Raw genomic sequence first — 16,119 nt, 5'->3', positions numbered from 1 at the left:
GCCGATTGGGGGACCGGGAGGAAAATCAAACAGGCCAAGGAAGCCTCATTAGCGCCGTATGCTAATCAGAGGAGGAGTCGGATCAATAGCACATGTTGTCTGAGCCAGGTGGAACATTCATTAAGATTCATACATTCTGCTTTAAGAAAATGAAAAAAAATGTGAGAAAACAATCCACTAAAAAATATAATCTGGTTAAAAAAAACAATATTTTAATGTATTGCGTATCACTATGGATGAGGTGCGTAAAGGTGAGAAATCAAGCCAATAATGTTCTTTCCATTAATATGTTGTAGGCGCCCCCAGTAGTCTAAACACGGCATTTTGATTACAATTGCGTTTGTGGAATGTGAGTTGCGAGGCAAAATCTAGCCGTTTTTATCCATTTCAGGGGGCGGCCATTTTGTCACTTTCCGGCGACTGAAAATGACATCACAGTTGCTCAGCGCTGTGATGTCATTTTCCGTCAACAGCAAATGACAAAACGGCCGCCCCCTGAGATAGATAAAAACAGGTGGATGTCGCTGTTTCGTTTGTATTCCACAAACAGAATATTCGTCAGAATATCAAGTTTAGCATACAGAACATATTATTGTCAAGAAAATGTGGGGGTTGACTTCCTCTTAAGAAATACTAAAACTTTTCTATGCTAATTGTGCAAAACAAAATAAGCATTTTTGACCTTCTCTGGTTGCATAAGCAGTACTGTATCATCATCATATTATTACGAAAATATTGAAAGATAAATCCCCACCAGTAGCATCCACACCTTGCGTGATTGCATGATTGCGTGACCTGCGGCTACATGTACGTTAGCGAGGCTATGTTTGCACGATCTGCGACTAATGACGTGACTCGTGGTTATGTGTACACGGTCGGGGACTACATTTACGTGATCGGGGCGACAGCGACATGATCTGAGGCTCAATTTACATAACTTGATCAGAAGCCCTCACTTACACGATCCTCCATTCATGTGATCTGAGGCCGCATTTACATCATTCGAGGCGTCATTTACATGCCGCGCAATCCAATCTTACATTTATGTGACCGAAGCTATATTTATGAGACCAGAGATTGGATTTACAGCTACATTCCCATGATATCCCGACTGCATTTCAGTCATCCAAGGCTCACCCAAATTGGACTGCTCTTTGACCATGATCGCTGACCCTTCACCATGCTTGTTTTTGTGTGTTCATCAGACAAAAACCTCCTTGGGATTGAGATCATTTACATTCCAGCACAGTCAACTAACAGTTGTTCCCTCAAGGCGCATTCGGCCCCTCGGGGGGCCCCTTTGGCCACTTAGCCCATGATTACATGAGGAAAAGTGCCGCCTTGTTTGAGATTCTGGGGAAAACAACAAACTAGAGAATGTTTGGCATGTTCTCGCTGATTTACAAACGTCTCGTTTCACACGCACGCACGCACGCACGCACGCTGAGTCAGAGTTGTAGACAAGAAGCATAGAGCTGACAGGGACGCTCTGTTAAAACTCCGTAATCCTGCAGGCAATTACACGGCAAGATTAAGTCGACACTTCCTAAAAGTGGGAGCACATCCAGCTTGTTATTTAAAGAAAAACACTTTTTTTGGGGGGGGGGGGGAGTGGGGGTGTTCTCTAAACTCGTCCTGGTGTGACCTTCCATGATTCCAGCGCTCACACGTACTGGCAAGGGCTGGGAACGTCGGGATGAAACATCACCACCAAAAATCAACCGTATTGTGAATCTTGACTTCAACTTTTATCTGCTTGTCTCACAGTGGCTGGGACAATGGGGACGTGCACGCGCAGCACGCGGCCAGTCACAAGCGCACACACAAACCAACGGCATCTTTTGCACGAGCGTGAACGCACCATTTGTTCCAGACACAACAACAGTCCTGCACGAAAAAAAAAAAAAAAAAAAAAAAAAAACACGCCCAGCGCGCACATGCGCTCACACACGCACGCCACAGGACACAAATCGTGACAGTGAAGACCAACGCAAATCAAAAGGCGAGGAGACAAACGGTGACGCCGAGACGCAAAAGGAAGAGACTCACCTCGCGCGGCTGTGTGTGCGTGCGTGCGTGCGCGTGTCTGCGGCTGGTCCTCGTCGCGGCGTGGACGCCACACAACAAACACGAGAGGGACACAAAGCAGGCGGACTCGCAACAAGGAGGCGAGCAGGCGGCCGCCTCTCCTCAGGCGGACACGCCCTCCCTGCCCGCTTGCCTCCGTCGCGCATGCGCAATCACGCACGCTCAAATTGTGCGAGGTCGTCTTGGGGGCTGAGATCATGTGCTTGCACAAGTGCGCACACCCTTTTTGTCACTGAGGATGCCACTGTGCTCGGAATTCAATCCACCACATTTCAACTCCTGATAGAGAGGAGTCTGCAAGTTGCAAACCCTAAATAAAGATGAGCGGTTCTAGTAGGCTTTTACCGACATGTTTGTTGCCAGCGCAAGCCACGGTCAGCAGAGAGCTTCCACTGATGGTCCACAGAAGGCTGAAAAATAATTTCCAAGGCATTATCTCTGCTCTGCGGGAACAGCGCCTATTACTGGAGTTTAATTAGGAACCTTCTCTGCCCTTTCTTCTTCTAGCGCCACCTCTTGCTGCCGAGAATGACTTCCTCCCGAGGCCTGAGCATCTGTCAGCCTCCCAGGGGGCCGCCTCATCCGCACCAACGCACTTTAAACGCGCCTCATCCGCTTCCTGACAGTGGGAAGGGAACAAGGAGCGCCTGCTTTCCTGGAAAAGCAGGTCAGACGCAAAATGGGGCGACACTGAGACCAAAGTCGACGCTCTTCTGAGGAAATGCTCTTTTGAAGTGGGAAGAAGGTGTCGCTTCTGTCTCTGGTAAATAACGGGAATATTTCTCCCCCCACTGGGATCAAAACCTACAAACTAGCATAAAGCGGCTGCTGCTTTGGCTGCCACGGGAGCATCTAATTGCCTCATTGTGCCCGATGCACGCTGACATGCTCACCAACTCAAGCCCACTCACTCAAATCTCCCACAATCCTCCTTGTTTCTTGTGCATGGAGTGGGAGCGCGATGTTTACAGAGAGAGAGAGAGAGAGAGAGAGAGTCATAATCTGTGAAATTCAAGCACAAACACAACCAAATCTGTTGCTGTCTGCCTCTTGGCAGACTTCCTGACCAGTTTTCTTCTCATGTATTCATCAATTTGGGGGAACGTCCAGTTCTTGACTGCCTGTACTGTGTTTCATTGAACAAAGCCAAAGGAACAAATATCCCCCAAAAAATTGTTTTAAACTCAAAAGAGTGAATCTTGTCTTCATTTCCAAGCTTGAGAAATGCAAATTGCAATCCACCCATGTTCTAAACTCTGTTCTCGCCCGTTTTACGTTTGCCACTGACACATTTTTGATCAATAAAGGAAAGAAAACGACGACTCAAGGTTGCATCCCGCTCGTGTTTGTTTACCCGCCGCCGTCAATGGCGATGAATGACAATTGAAGATAATGACGCTCGGGATCAATGTCACTCAGCGGCGCATGAGGCTACGCTAATTACCCGCGACTTTGGCTACAAACTTTTAAGTGGCGCTAATACGCCGCTAATTAGCTACAACTTGGGCAGGATTAAAGATTTTCTTGAGTAATTATAGACCAAATTTGTCCAGTGAGGCACTGTACTTATTTTCAAATTATTTGTGGTGAATTTAAGCAGTTTCGCCTATATTAATTAATCAAACACCCTTTCATGCATTAATTATGATTTAATGTATATCATTTAAAATATAAATATATTGTTTTAGATGTATTGATACAGGCGAAAGCAACTTTTGAATAGCTGTCCACTGTAGTGACCACTTTGCATGAAAGGGTTACATTTGAAAATAAAAATGTTGCGCCTTTGAATGACAGCCTTTGTCTCCGCCCCCATCCCAAAAATGATGTCCCGCATATGAAGAGAGTCATGTTTGGATTCCCGACCCCGAACGTGGGCTCGCTCACTTTGACTCTTGTAACCATGACAACAGCTTTGCAATTTCGACTGTTCCATATGGAGCACGTCGGAGCCTTTGCGTCCAAACGCAATCAAAGTCTCCCTCTCCGTCTGGAAGGTGACCTCGGCGCAAAGTTGTATAATCAGATCCGCCGTGACGGCAGATTGAGTTTATTCCGGCTGCGGAAGGTCCGCCCCGGCCGGGAGATGGACGCCCGGGAACGAGCGGAATCGCTTTACTGGGCCGAGATGGAGATTCAGTAAGCGGGTTAACCTTCACCACAGTCTTCCTCACGCCGCCAATATCGTCTTGCACTCCAAAAGCTTTGCGGCGGCAATACTTTGTGACTCGGGGAAAGACCCGGAGTTGTCTTTCCAACTTTGTTCGTTGCAAGGAAGAGGAGAAATTGCCTATCGTGCCAAGGTTATTTTAGATAAGGAAAAGCTAACCACATAACTAAATCTGCAAAAAATGTTTTCAGGGACAAAACAAAATAAAAACCAAAAATGAGAACTAACTGAAACTGAGACTGAAACATCTTACGTGTCTTAAACAAAAGCCCGCATGCCACTGAGCGCCAAAGGTTTGCCAGTGTTTGCGGCTATCGATTTTTCGGCGGCGAAAAATCAACATTCGCTTTTCCCAAACACCATTTTTAAAGCCTTTGAAACGCATCTTTCGGGTTTTGCCAGGTCACGGACATTTTTGTGTGGTTTTGGATGTGGGTGGCCTGGAGTCGCTGCAAATGTGCCAGCGACGCCTCATCGGCGCTCAGCGACAACTCGCTAAGCACTTTTCTCCTCCTGCCGCGCTAATTAATTCTCTCATCTTCTCTCTGTGGGTGATGAATGATCGTCGGCTAATTTGCTTTTCACTTTGGACACTTTGGAGATCGGCTGAGGGGAAGGTGGGTGGAAGGTGCGGCGGGGACACTGACATGGCGGGGGAGGAGGAGGAGGAGGCCGCATTAACATCTCGGAAATGAAGAAGAAATTGAATTTTCAGGCCAGGCGCCTCGTCTTTTTTCTCTCCAGGACCTGACCTTCACTTCCGTTCCCTTCTTCCATCTTTCCTACCTTCCTTTTCTCTCTCATTCCTTCTTAGCTTTCTTTCTGCTTTCCCTCATTCTTTCCTCCTTCCTCCCTTTGTTACTCCCTCCTTTCCTACCTACTTTCCTTTTTCCTTCCTACAGTATATTTCCTATTTTACATCAGCGCCTCCCTTGCTTTCTTATTTCCTGCTATCCTTCCTCCCTCCCTTCCACCCTCTCTTTCTTAAAAAAAAGTTCAGCCACACACATGCACACACACCCTGACATTTGTGCAATGTGTGTGTGTGTGTTTTTTTTTCTTCAATCTAGTTTGTGCAGCATCCGCAGGTCTAATGACCTTTTTATGAGCTGCATGGTCTCCGCCAGGCACGCCTTCGACGTTTTCCAAGGCGTGACGGTAAACGTGCTCACTTGAACGCGGCACCGCACCGCTGGCCATCTGCCGGCGCTGATCCGCGATACGGCGGCAGCGGGGCCGCCTGAATGCGGCGGCCGGCCGGCCGTCTGAGATGAGGGATTAGGGGAGAAGAAAAAAAAAAAAAAAGAAGAGGATGATATCTGCTGTGAGCAGGCGGGAGATCAGCTTCTTTGACTTTAACAGCGAGAAGTCGTCTCCAAGCTCGTTTGTGCCTGTGCGTTTTAGGTGAGTGCGGGTGCGCTTGCAGACTCAACCTCAAAACCCTACTTGCCTTGAAACACTAATCCTAGTTTGAAACCCTAAATTGTAACCCTGATTTTACCGTTTCAACCCTTTGAAACCTGGAAAGGCCTGAATTCCTAACATCAAATCCAGTTTTGAAACGCAGAACCCTGATGCAAGACACTACCATAAAAACCTAACCCATGATTGAAACCTTAATCTAGACTACAAAGCCTAATTTGAAACCCCAATTTTGTATGAAACCCTGATGTGAAGCCACTCCTTAAAACCCCAACCCTGGCTTGAAACCTTCATTTGAAACCCTAACCCTGGCTTGAAGCCTTAAGGTCACATGCGTCCCTCATCAATTTATGGAAACCCTAACCCAGGCTTGAAGTCCTAATTTGAAACCCCATTCCTGTCTTGAAAGCGTAACTACTTCTGGAATTTGTAATCCGGGCATATAACTTTAATTCAAAACCTGACCTCTTTTTCAAACCCACATTTTTAACCCTGAGCCTGAAATATCTTGAAGTAGCTTTCTTTTCCCCCAGTTGTCAGCAGGTGGGCTTCCTGTTTGTGCTGCCAGGGCTGTAAAGGAGCTCTTTGGTGGACAACACACGCAGGTCATCCGTCAAGCGAAGGACATCGGAGTGTGAAAACCGAAGTCTGTCTCGGGGCAGCGGCGCACGCGTTGTTGATGCATCGGTCGCCGCGGCGGAGAAAAGCGCCGAGCCGGCAGCAAGGACCGCTCCTTCATCTTTACGCTTCGGCGCAGTGATGAAGATGCTTTACTTATTTTCATCGCGGGCCACATCGTAGTTATGTTTTCCCTCAGACAGCAGTTATGACTGGCAAAGTCATAAAGGTATAATCAAGATCTCATGAAATGAGTACGTATACAGTACACATGTAGCTATGCAAAACAAAAAAAAGAGAACTACAAGTTGCACATTTAAAACAGGCAAACAATTTTGCCTCAAAGGCAAACTCAAGGCATAAAATGCGCCTTCACTTGTCAAAACTGTATTCAGATTAAAATCGTATTTGCGGTATCAGAATTACCCAGGTTAATTCATCCTTTATAGATGCTATGATGTCACCCTACGATGATGTCACGCTATGACGTTACGCTACCGCCGAAGCTGACAAGGCCAGCAGCAAAGTTGACTGCAGTCACGATAGCGTTGAAACAAAGTCACGGCGTTGTCTGGCGGTGGGTCGGCGCCCTCGTCCATCTGCTGCGGCTAACAACCGCCGCGACCTTGATCGCGTCCTTGCCCGCACGCACACCTGAGCGTGGGAGGTCCCGGAGGAACGCCAACTGCCGCCAACTCAACCAAGCTTGCTCCACTAAGCCCAACGAGAGTGCTGAAACGCAGCGGCCGGCTGGGCCTTCGGCGGGGACAGACCCCACTTAACTCACCTTTCGTCACCGCTATTACAGTGACATTATAGAAAGCAACAAAATTCAAATGTTGATGCTGGGACACTGGGAATCTAACCCAGTACGAGGAAATGTGTATTGAGAATATCAATATTTCAGCATCTCCGTATCAATCCACCCAAACGCTACAAAACGCTTCCCATGCATACGAGTTGTGGGATTAGCGAATCAGTACATGCAAACATAAGTCCTCAAGTAGCATACACATCTATCCAAAAGATACACATCAAACAAGTCCCTCCGTGTGGAAAGGAGCCACATTTTGCCATTTACTTGCCCCGCAGCCAAGAAAGTCTATTACGATACAGTTTCACGTGCTGCGCTACGCGATTCATTCAGAGCAGCATAATAGGCCTAATCACCTGATTCAACACCGCGTGAACTCTAATGGCTTTTGATTCAACACGAGTCATTATTTATTCAACACGTTTGTGCGTTTTCGTGCCCCGCGGCCTGACATTACACATTATCAGCCCATAATGGAGTTCACAGTCGCCTGCGCGGCTCGACAGAAACAATGCGACTTGTGTGAATACACGGCAGTCGAACATTCATTTGGAAATGGGCATTTTGCGATGTGGAGGGGAGTAATCAATACATTGAGAAATACTGTAGACGTTTCAGTTTCCACAAGTCGCCTGACACAAAGGATGGAAATTGATCAGAGTTTAGTGCTAGCGTTAGCATTCAGTCCGGAAACAAGGGCAGAATGTGCCACAGCTCGACTATCGTTCGCATTTATTTACAGATCAGTGCCAACATTAACCACTTTACTATTCTACCAAAACATCAGTAAGACCACATTCACTCTTAATGAGGAAAGTTAAATAGTTTGGTGCTCAAGCTTGTTTTTGCTTGTGACACATGCCAGCCAGATTGTGGGGGTTCATATCTAACCGGGCAAATAATCTTAACAGCACTACTTTTCATTGAACTTTAACTTGAGAAGGTCACAATCCCCGATATGCTTTTTGATCGAATTTTCTGTAGATTTTCGCTTTCAATGGTTGGCCTTAAAAACAGGCAAAACGACATTTCCTTCTCAGACAGAAGAACAAGTTGGTTTAACAGCAGACTAGGCAGACAGTCTTGTGCTTTGCTGCCCCCACCTGCGACCAAGTGTTACTGCTCGATTCTTTATCCCAGCCTGATCCTTCAGAAATGTCTTCACCAGAAATAATGACTTCAAATAATCTGTGTTTATTTAATTGTTAATAAATAGTGAACATTGTGATCGTCTATATAAATAAGTGGAAATAATTTAAGTGTACAAAACATTTTTAAAAAGTGACCGATTGGTGCTCTTGTGCAAAATCAGCATCGAGTGTCTTTTCTATGAGTTCCTGCACAGAGAGAAAAGAAGGTTGTTTTTTTAAGAATGTCGACTTTTGTCAGTCAATCAGAGAGACGGCGAGATGAGGCACCTGGTGAATGTGACATCTTGTGTTTGTTGAAGTGCGGTGATCTGGTGGCGTCAGGATTGGCCCCGACCGTTTTCCATGACTTTTCTGCTGAACCAAAGGTTGCCCATTAAGTAAGTAAATCATTTTTTTGTCTAATTCTTAATCTTGCAACGGAATACTCATCATACACTATTAAAACGAAAGAAAAAAAAAGGCAACTGGACTAAAGATGTTTGACCTTTAATCCCAAAGTATTATTCAATTCAGAAGGAGTTTTTGGGATGAAGATAAAACATTTTTAGAGTACAGTGGCCTCGATACTTTGCAGATCACCATTAAGGTTTCTTTTTTTAATTTACAGTTAATGGTTCAGGCGTTACATGGTTAAAAAAGCCCACCTGTTTGCCACCTGTATGTCCAGTAAAGCTTGTCGGCGTGCCTCCATTTGTCCTGCGGGGACGCTGGCAAGTTCTCGTCCAGCTCTCGAACGGCGTTGCCGTGGGGACAGTGGTGCGGCCTCTCCCAGTTCTGCTTGGAGCCCAGCGGCCTTTTCTGCCTGTCGGGTCGCCACTTGCGGCCCGAGCGACACGAGCCGTTGTCCGATGACTCGCCCTCCGTGTCGCGTTTGCGCCGCGGAGCCCGGACGTCGGGGACCGAACCTTTCCTCGCAAGCCTCTTGTTGGCGTGCGACTTGCAGGCGTCGCAGGTGGATATCAGGGCCTGGTTGCACTGCTGGAAGGGGACGGCCTTTCTTTTGAGGGCTGGACCGGGCTTGGCCAGACATCTGGTGCAAAGTCGTTCACTCTTCAGAGTGAAGATGTTCTCATTGAAAGTTCTGGTGCGGCAACACTCGTGGTCAGAGAGGCTTTGTCGATCCGTCTTGCCTTTGGGCTTGTATCTCTCCTTGGGCTTACGCACAGAAGGCAGCTCCCTGTACTCCAGCTCCAGTTTTCTCCTGCGAGTGGGAACCTCTAAGGTGGTCCGGTTCACGGCTTGCGTCTGCTTTTTGGGAGTGGGTGGCATCCTGCTACAAACATGGACCCTGTCAAAGTCTGCCAGCCAGCTGCTGGATGGAAGGTACGTGGGTAAAGACTCGAACGAGGTGTCCTGGTGCTCCTGGAAGTTGGGTTCTTGTCTGGGTTGCGTTTTATCTTCCTCATGGGAACTTTCCAAACCAGCTGGAAGTGGAGCTTCCGCTTTGCGCTTGAGCTCGGGGGATTTGTCCATCAAATAGCACACCTCCTCCTCACACACCATCTCATCGTCCACAGAGGCGCAGGCGTCTCCTGTAGGAGCCTCGTCCGTCGGCACTTCTTTAGCCACATGGAGCGTTTCATCGGATTCTTCTGCGGGGGTCAGCGAGTCAGGGGAGGGAACCAAAGTGTCCTCCATTGACCACACCGGTCGCTCCCGCAGAACGACTTGAGATTGGACACGCTGTGAGGCCAGCTGTTGATCTTTCTCAGCAATCCTCTCCTGAAGCACGCAGCCAGCGATGGCATCGTCCTGCTTTTTGCACTCCAACTGGAGAATCTTCTCTCCGGGGGTCCCAACCAAGAGGATGTCAGGACAAGCGTGGTGCGTCTTCTCTGCAGGAACGCCTGGCCCTTTGTCTGGGGGGAACCCATGGGAGACCTCGGCAGTCTCGCGCGAGTGAAGAAGTCGGAGTCCCGCCGGTGTGGCGCAGCACTCTATGGTCAACTCCTCTGTCCGGATGACGAAGCTTCCGTTCGGAGGAGTTCCCACCTCCAGAGTGAGCTCGTCATCACGCTGCACCGCCAAAGCCGGTTGGAAGGGCTGACAGGGGTGTTCGCTTGGTGTGTCCTCACCGCCACAGACTTTCCGGAGCCCAGGGGCCTCGGGATTGCTGCTTATTTGGGAGCCGGTGAGCGGCTCCGTTTGGACCTCACTGCTGGTGACTTGTCTGGCCGGCGCGCTGTGCTGGTAGCGGTACCTACGGGCATGGTAGGCCATGGTCTGGTAGTGGTAAGGGTTCAGCATGCGCCTGTAGTCCGTCAGGTGGAGGTGCGTGCGAGGCATGATGAAGGTGGGAGTCTCCATGTAAGGATTGGGCTGGTAGTGGGGAATCATTGGCATTCCGTAACCTGGAACAGTGCAGGGATTTATTGAGGAAGCTCAGACACATGGTACCGGATTTGTAGCCTAACTAGACGCCAGCTTCTGTAACCCACTTGAAGCCCTCCAGTTGCAGCCTAGCACCATGTTTTTAAACCTCAGAAATGAGTGAGGAGAAAGTGAAGCGTGGTACCCAAGAATCACCGAACGACATGGTGCCAAAATGTTACACATGTTCAACAATGCTGTTTTAGTGACAGAGCAAGGCTTGCCTTGCACGAGTTTGTGAGAGGTTAACGAGGGAAAAGCACAAAGCAAACCTAAAGGCGGGCAGCCGTAGTAGGGGTGGTAGCCGAGCGGCACGGCCATGGGCAGCGGCCACTGAAGACCCTGCATGGGCAGATAGGGCTGCGACGGCGGAAAGTAGAAGAGAGGCTTGTGGCTCTGCTGCTGCTGCTGCTGCTGCTGCTGCTCCTCCTCAGGACGCGGCTCACTGGGAGGCTCGCGGGCCTGCGTGGCTCCATGTGCAGGTCCACATGGCAGGTTTGGACCACGAGGGCCCAAACCGTAGGAAGCGTGCACATTTGAAGAGTCTGCCTCCATTCCTGAGAAATGAAGCCGATAACAACAAAATGCAGCTGGCAACACGTTGAACGTTCAAATGAGGTGATCTTACGTACCAAAAGACAAAGCAGGAGGACAAAGCAACTCGGCTCTCATGGTAGCATTTAGACCAAAGGCAAAGGTGCGCACTCCTGATAATGCCTCACCTGGGGAGGCCTCTCCTTGATTGGATGGAGCCGGGCTGCAGGTCAGATTGTTGATGTCCTGCAGCTGAGCGCCCAGCCAGTTGAGCGACAGATCGTGGGCCGGCGTTGGCGCTCATGAGGCAAGCCAGACAGCTGAACTCAATCGAGAGCACTTTCCAAAAAGTGGCCGCCCTCGCATCCTTTCTTGATGACATATTACATGCTTGGAAGACAAAGTGTAGACAGCCCGTTTCAAAACCAATACAGTCGCAAATTGGACGTTACGCTAACAACACATGCATTTCTTTGCAAACTCACACCCATTCCGCTTTGACGTGTAACCAACAAATGCGGCTAAATATTGTTGACATCATCTTTGACTTGGCGTTTGATGTGTATTTCTTTCATGTCATGGTCAATGTCTGACTTCCATCTTGAGTGGAAGGCAACATAAGCCTTTGATGAACATCTCTGTAAGGTTCAGGCTGCATGCCTCACAGAGGTTTCTGGTTCCAATCTCAGCTCCGGGCGCCCAGTGTGGCATTTTCCATGTTCAAAATATTTCTAAATCATGTTTGTCAGCATCCTACGGTTGGACAAATGGCTAGCAAATATGCCTCACAGTTCTGGGTTCGAATTTGATTTATGAATGTCTGCCCTGTGATTGGTTGGCTGGCTACCTGTCTGCAACTCCCCTGAGACCCAAAATGAATGCAGAGGCTCTAAAAACGGAGGGATGTCAAGTTGCACCGCACAGTACGTTACACCTGATCATTTCCAGATGATGACATTTCACACATCCATCGAATATAGTGTCTTGTTAGTGGACAGACAGTATTTACTGTCATTCACTGCCAGACATTTTTTTTTACCCTGACATTTGAAAAAAATATATAAATTCCTGGGATTGAGTGGCTGGACTGTGAAAAGTAAAATGTAAATTTGTCAAAAGTTAAATGCAACTTTGGATTACTGACCTAGTATGGAAAGACCAACACCGGTTACCCGATATGTGTTTGGTGTTAGTTTTGACTTTTTAATTTCATTTAGCATCCTAAACATTGAAAACTGAAAGTAAACTGGTTTCTTTACAAACCAAAATATGCAAGAGAAAAATGTGTGTCAACAGATCTCTAAATGGATATGACGCAAACATCCATGTGTCAATGTTTGCAGTTCACAATAAATAGAAGACAAAGTGGCTATAATGACAACACTTTATTGGACTGGCCCCAAACAGTGACATCAACTGCAACAACCTTTGAGCCCACCTGCCTCTTTGTGATATCCAGAAGCGTGCAATACATTTTTCTTTTTCTTTTTTTTTGCCAGCAAAAAGAGGCGTTCTGTGCAGTGCATTTACACCTGGTGCTCTACAAACTTTTTAATCATCCTCCATGAACATTTACACCATCAAGGGGGACCTGCGGTGGGAGAAGTCACGTGATTAATAATATTTGGAAGACACATTCCAAGGATGGTAACTTACAGTTCAATACAAGTCAGTCATGAGAAATCATCTCGGTTCTCTCACTAAGGAGCCTGGAAGCAAACGCCAGACATTGAAAATGACAGCAAATTAAAAAAACAAAAAAAGTAACAAAAAAACAAACCTCTGTCCCAGTGCAAGGACGGCAGTTCTTTGTCATCGTCATCAAGACCGTCGTCGTCGTCGTCGTCGTCATCATCATCATCTCGGGGCCTTTGGTGCGGCATCGCTTTCCTTGCGCTCGACTCTGTTAAACAAACGCTAATTGGTGACACGGCTCGGTGTTGATTTTAGCAAGTGTAAAGCCAAACTGAACCAGGTATTGGCGCCAGCAAAGCGGTTAAGTGCCCAAAGCCCCTCGAGTTAGATTTCCTCACGCTCCCTGGTCCGTTCACCAAAGTGCGAAATTTCTGCCGTGTCTTAAATGCTGAGGTTGCACATGACAAAGAAGTCGTCGTCTTTGGACCTTGTCGTTGCAGAGGAGACGCTTGCCATCTTCTGGGAACGCCTCCGCCGCCGTCGCCCCTCTTGCTTTGCTCGGTCACGCCGTGCTCGTCTCTGCAGAACCTGTCTGTGAACGACCACACGACTGCTCACAACCTCCGTCGCCATCAATCACCAATCGAGGTCCTCACATGTGGGCAACGAGACCCATCAATTTTGCGTGCTTATGTGCAAATTAAAAGCTGTACATTTATGCTTGAATGCGATGCTTTTAAATTACCCTCAATTCCCATGGAAAGTTTCCAATTGGAACTAAAATTCCCCCAAAATTCCAAACGTTCCATGCCATCAAATAATATATTTGATAATAAACCAGCGAGAGATGACACACCCTGACACGTTCTGCACTGCAGCTCGCCGCCGCTCGTCTCTCCAGGCTTGCCGTCATAACCCTGGTGGGGGTCCACAGACTCCGCGGGGTCTTTGCACTGACTCCTTTTGTACCAGGGCCTGGCAGGCGGCCTGGGCGGGCCCAAGTGAGGCTTCCTGGAAGAAGGATGCTTTCTGAGCGGCACTCTTCCGTACCTGACGTCCTCCTCGGAGTCGGCGGCCTCGTCCCGATACGCTTTGGCCGTGTGGACCTTGCTCCGACTGCCGCCTTTGGGCAGACTTTTCCCACAGCAGGCGCACAGGAGCCTCTTGGGGGAGGGAAGCCACGCCCCTTCCGCCGCACGGTCGCCCGCCACAACTTCTGCCAGCCTTCCGCCCGAGTAGGCCTGCCTGGGGAAGAGATCCACGTCCTCCAGGTCTGTGGAAAACATCTCGTCACGAGACGAGAGCTCGTCCAGGGACGGGCTGAGGACGCTCATGCGCTCGTGGGTGCTCTGCATGGAGAGGCGGTGGTGGTGGTAGTAGGGGGAAGCCGTGGACGAGACGCGTGAGCCTGCGCCCGAGCTGAAAACACCTTCTAAAGGTAGCCGCAGGATCTTGTAACCTGCGTCGCTCAAAACTTTGCAGCCACTCCTTTCGTCCTTGAGCTTCCCGGACGAAGGAGACAGAAGAGGCGGCGGGGGAATGACTGAATCGACTCGCTTCACGGTGTGGTCGGCATCACATTTGGGAGTGCTCCGATCGGCCACGGGAATATCTGGCTGGATATTTGTGACTTCGGACTTGTCGTGAGCGAGGAAAAACTCCAGCGAGGGGGGATGCTCGGGTTCTGGACCGTCCTCATGAAGAGAAGAGCTATCGAGAGGCAGCTCCACTTCCAGCCTTCCAGACCAGCAAACCTGAGGGCTCAAGGCGTCCAAGCTCCTGTGGCTGGATTCGGCATCATACACGGCTGTGGTGGAGTCGCTGAATGCCACAGCCGGCGACTCTAAACGGGTCGCGTCCGGCACTGCCGGCAACAGCTTAGCATCGCCCTGCTCCGGCTCTTTCTTCTCCTCCGCCGGAGAGAACATCCCGGAGGAGTGTGACGCCATCCCCGAGTCCAGCTCCCTGTCGGTGGCTCGGATCTTATCCAGGCACTCCAGCAGCTTGCTGATGGCGTCGCTGGGGTCAGTCTGCACCTCGGAGCTGGCCGTCTCACGCCGGCTGTGAGGCTGCTGAGGCTGCTGATGCTGCTGCGGCGGCGGCCGCGGGCCGTCGTTCCAGGTGGGCGCGTAGAAGCGAGGCTCAAACATGCGGCGGTAATCCATGGGATACAAGGGGGCGTGAGGGACAACGAACCCAGGGTACGGCATGTACTGGTAAGGAGTCACGTAGGGACGGCCGAAATGGTAACCTGGATTTTCACACAAAAAGTGACCTTCATTAGAGATATACAGTGTCCATGAAATGACATGTGCATATTACATGATGAAACATTGAAGTCATTTGGCCTGATTTAAAACACCTCAACATAGTTGCATGAAGCACGTCAAGACACTAGTCAATTTCTTGACATTTTCTGTTGCACAGCCTCGTCATTGATGACAATGGTCATCTTTCACTTCAGGATGTCGCTGTTCTCTATATTTGTTTAATACATAATATCTTTAACATAACTCCATAAAAGAAGTCCAGGGGGCTTCTATCTGGAGATTTGTGAGAAGATATTCTAATTTGATACCTGCGGGCAGACCATAGTGGTTGTAAGGATTGTTCATCTGCCAGTGCTGATAAAGGTAGTAAGGTTGGGATGGAGGCTGCACGTAGAAAAAAGGTCTGGGGTGCTGATTTCTCTGCTGCCCGTTGCCACACGGATGTGGTGGCCTGCCTCCATCTGGAATGAAATCGCAATTTAATGTCAATTGCAGCCACAAATTGTTTCTTTTGAAGAGGCATAACCTAACAGAACAGTTCGAGTGCTTTTGTCACCTCTACTTGAAACTTTCCACGGCTGATGTGAGCCTGCCAAACAATTCCTTACCTTCCATGTCTTCCGACCTTTCTTTCCGTCCACTGGGCCCGTCCGAAATAAAACAGCACACAAGCACGACGGCCGACAAATAAACATCAACAACAAGCTTTCACATTTAGTCCGAATCGTTTAACAAGTCGCTGAGAACTTGTCATCACGACGTCAACCGACTAAAGACTTGCAATTACTTCAACAGCCCACACCTGGCTGCAGCTCTACCTGTCCTCAATGGAGCGTCAAAAAAAACAAAAACATCAAAACAAAAATAAAAACAGAGAGACAGTTATTCGAGGTGCTGGTGTGACTCTAAACTAGCGTTTTGCGCGTGGAATTAATAAATTAAGAGAAATACGCGTTTTAATACAACAATTGGGCCAGTTAAAACGTTTAAGTGAGTTTAGGGGGGAAATGCGCTTATTGGAATACTGGACTTTACTTTACGCACATG

The 16,119-nt window shown here is 48.6% G+C and overlaps 2 protein-coding genes across 2 annotated transcripts; both read right to left on the bottom strand.

Moving 5' to 3' along the window:
- Positions 1-8,286: 8,286 nt before the first annotated feature.
- Positions 8,287-11,424, bottom strand: LOC147127110 (uncharacterized). The gene is made up of 5 exons (XM_086021602.1): positions 11,266-11,424; positions 10,906-11,190; positions 8,908-10,614; positions 8,531-8,614; positions 8,287-8,449 (listed from the first exon to the last, which is right to left on the bottom strand). The coding sequence occupies exons 1-5, from the start codon at positions 11,303-11,305 to the stop codon at positions 8,421-8,423; spliced, it is 2,145 nt and encodes a 714-aa protein (XP_085877728.1). The 5' UTR covers positions 11,306-11,424; the 3' UTR covers positions 8,287-8,420.
- A 1,109-nt stretch (positions 11,425-12,533) lies between these two features.
- On the bottom strand, positions 12,534-16,085 carry buc (bucky ball). The gene is made up of 7 exons (XM_086021606.1): positions 15,681-16,085; positions 15,381-15,533; positions 13,659-15,053; positions 13,290-13,394; positions 12,948-13,070; positions 12,824-12,876; positions 12,534-12,758 (listed from the first exon to the last, which is right to left on the bottom strand). The coding sequence occupies exons 1-6, from the start codon at positions 15,685-15,687 to the stop codon at positions 12,851-12,853; spliced, it is 1,809 nt and encodes a 602-aa protein (XP_085877732.1). The 5' UTR covers positions 15,688-16,085; the 3' UTR covers positions 12,534-12,758; positions 12,824-12,850.
- Positions 16,086-16,119: the final 34 nt, after the last annotated feature.

This window comes from Filicampus tigris, chromosome 21, assembly GCF_054856515.1.
Source record: "Filicampus tigris isolate MCC_2025a chromosome 21, RoL_Ftig_1.0, whole genome shotgun sequence".
In the NCBI taxonomy this organism is placed as follows: Eukaryota; Metazoa; Chordata; class Actinopteri; order Syngnathiformes; family Syngnathidae; genus Filicampus; species Filicampus tigris.
The sequence above is the reverse complement of the archived record's forward strand: the minus strand, read 5'-3'. Positions and strand labels throughout refer to the sequence as shown.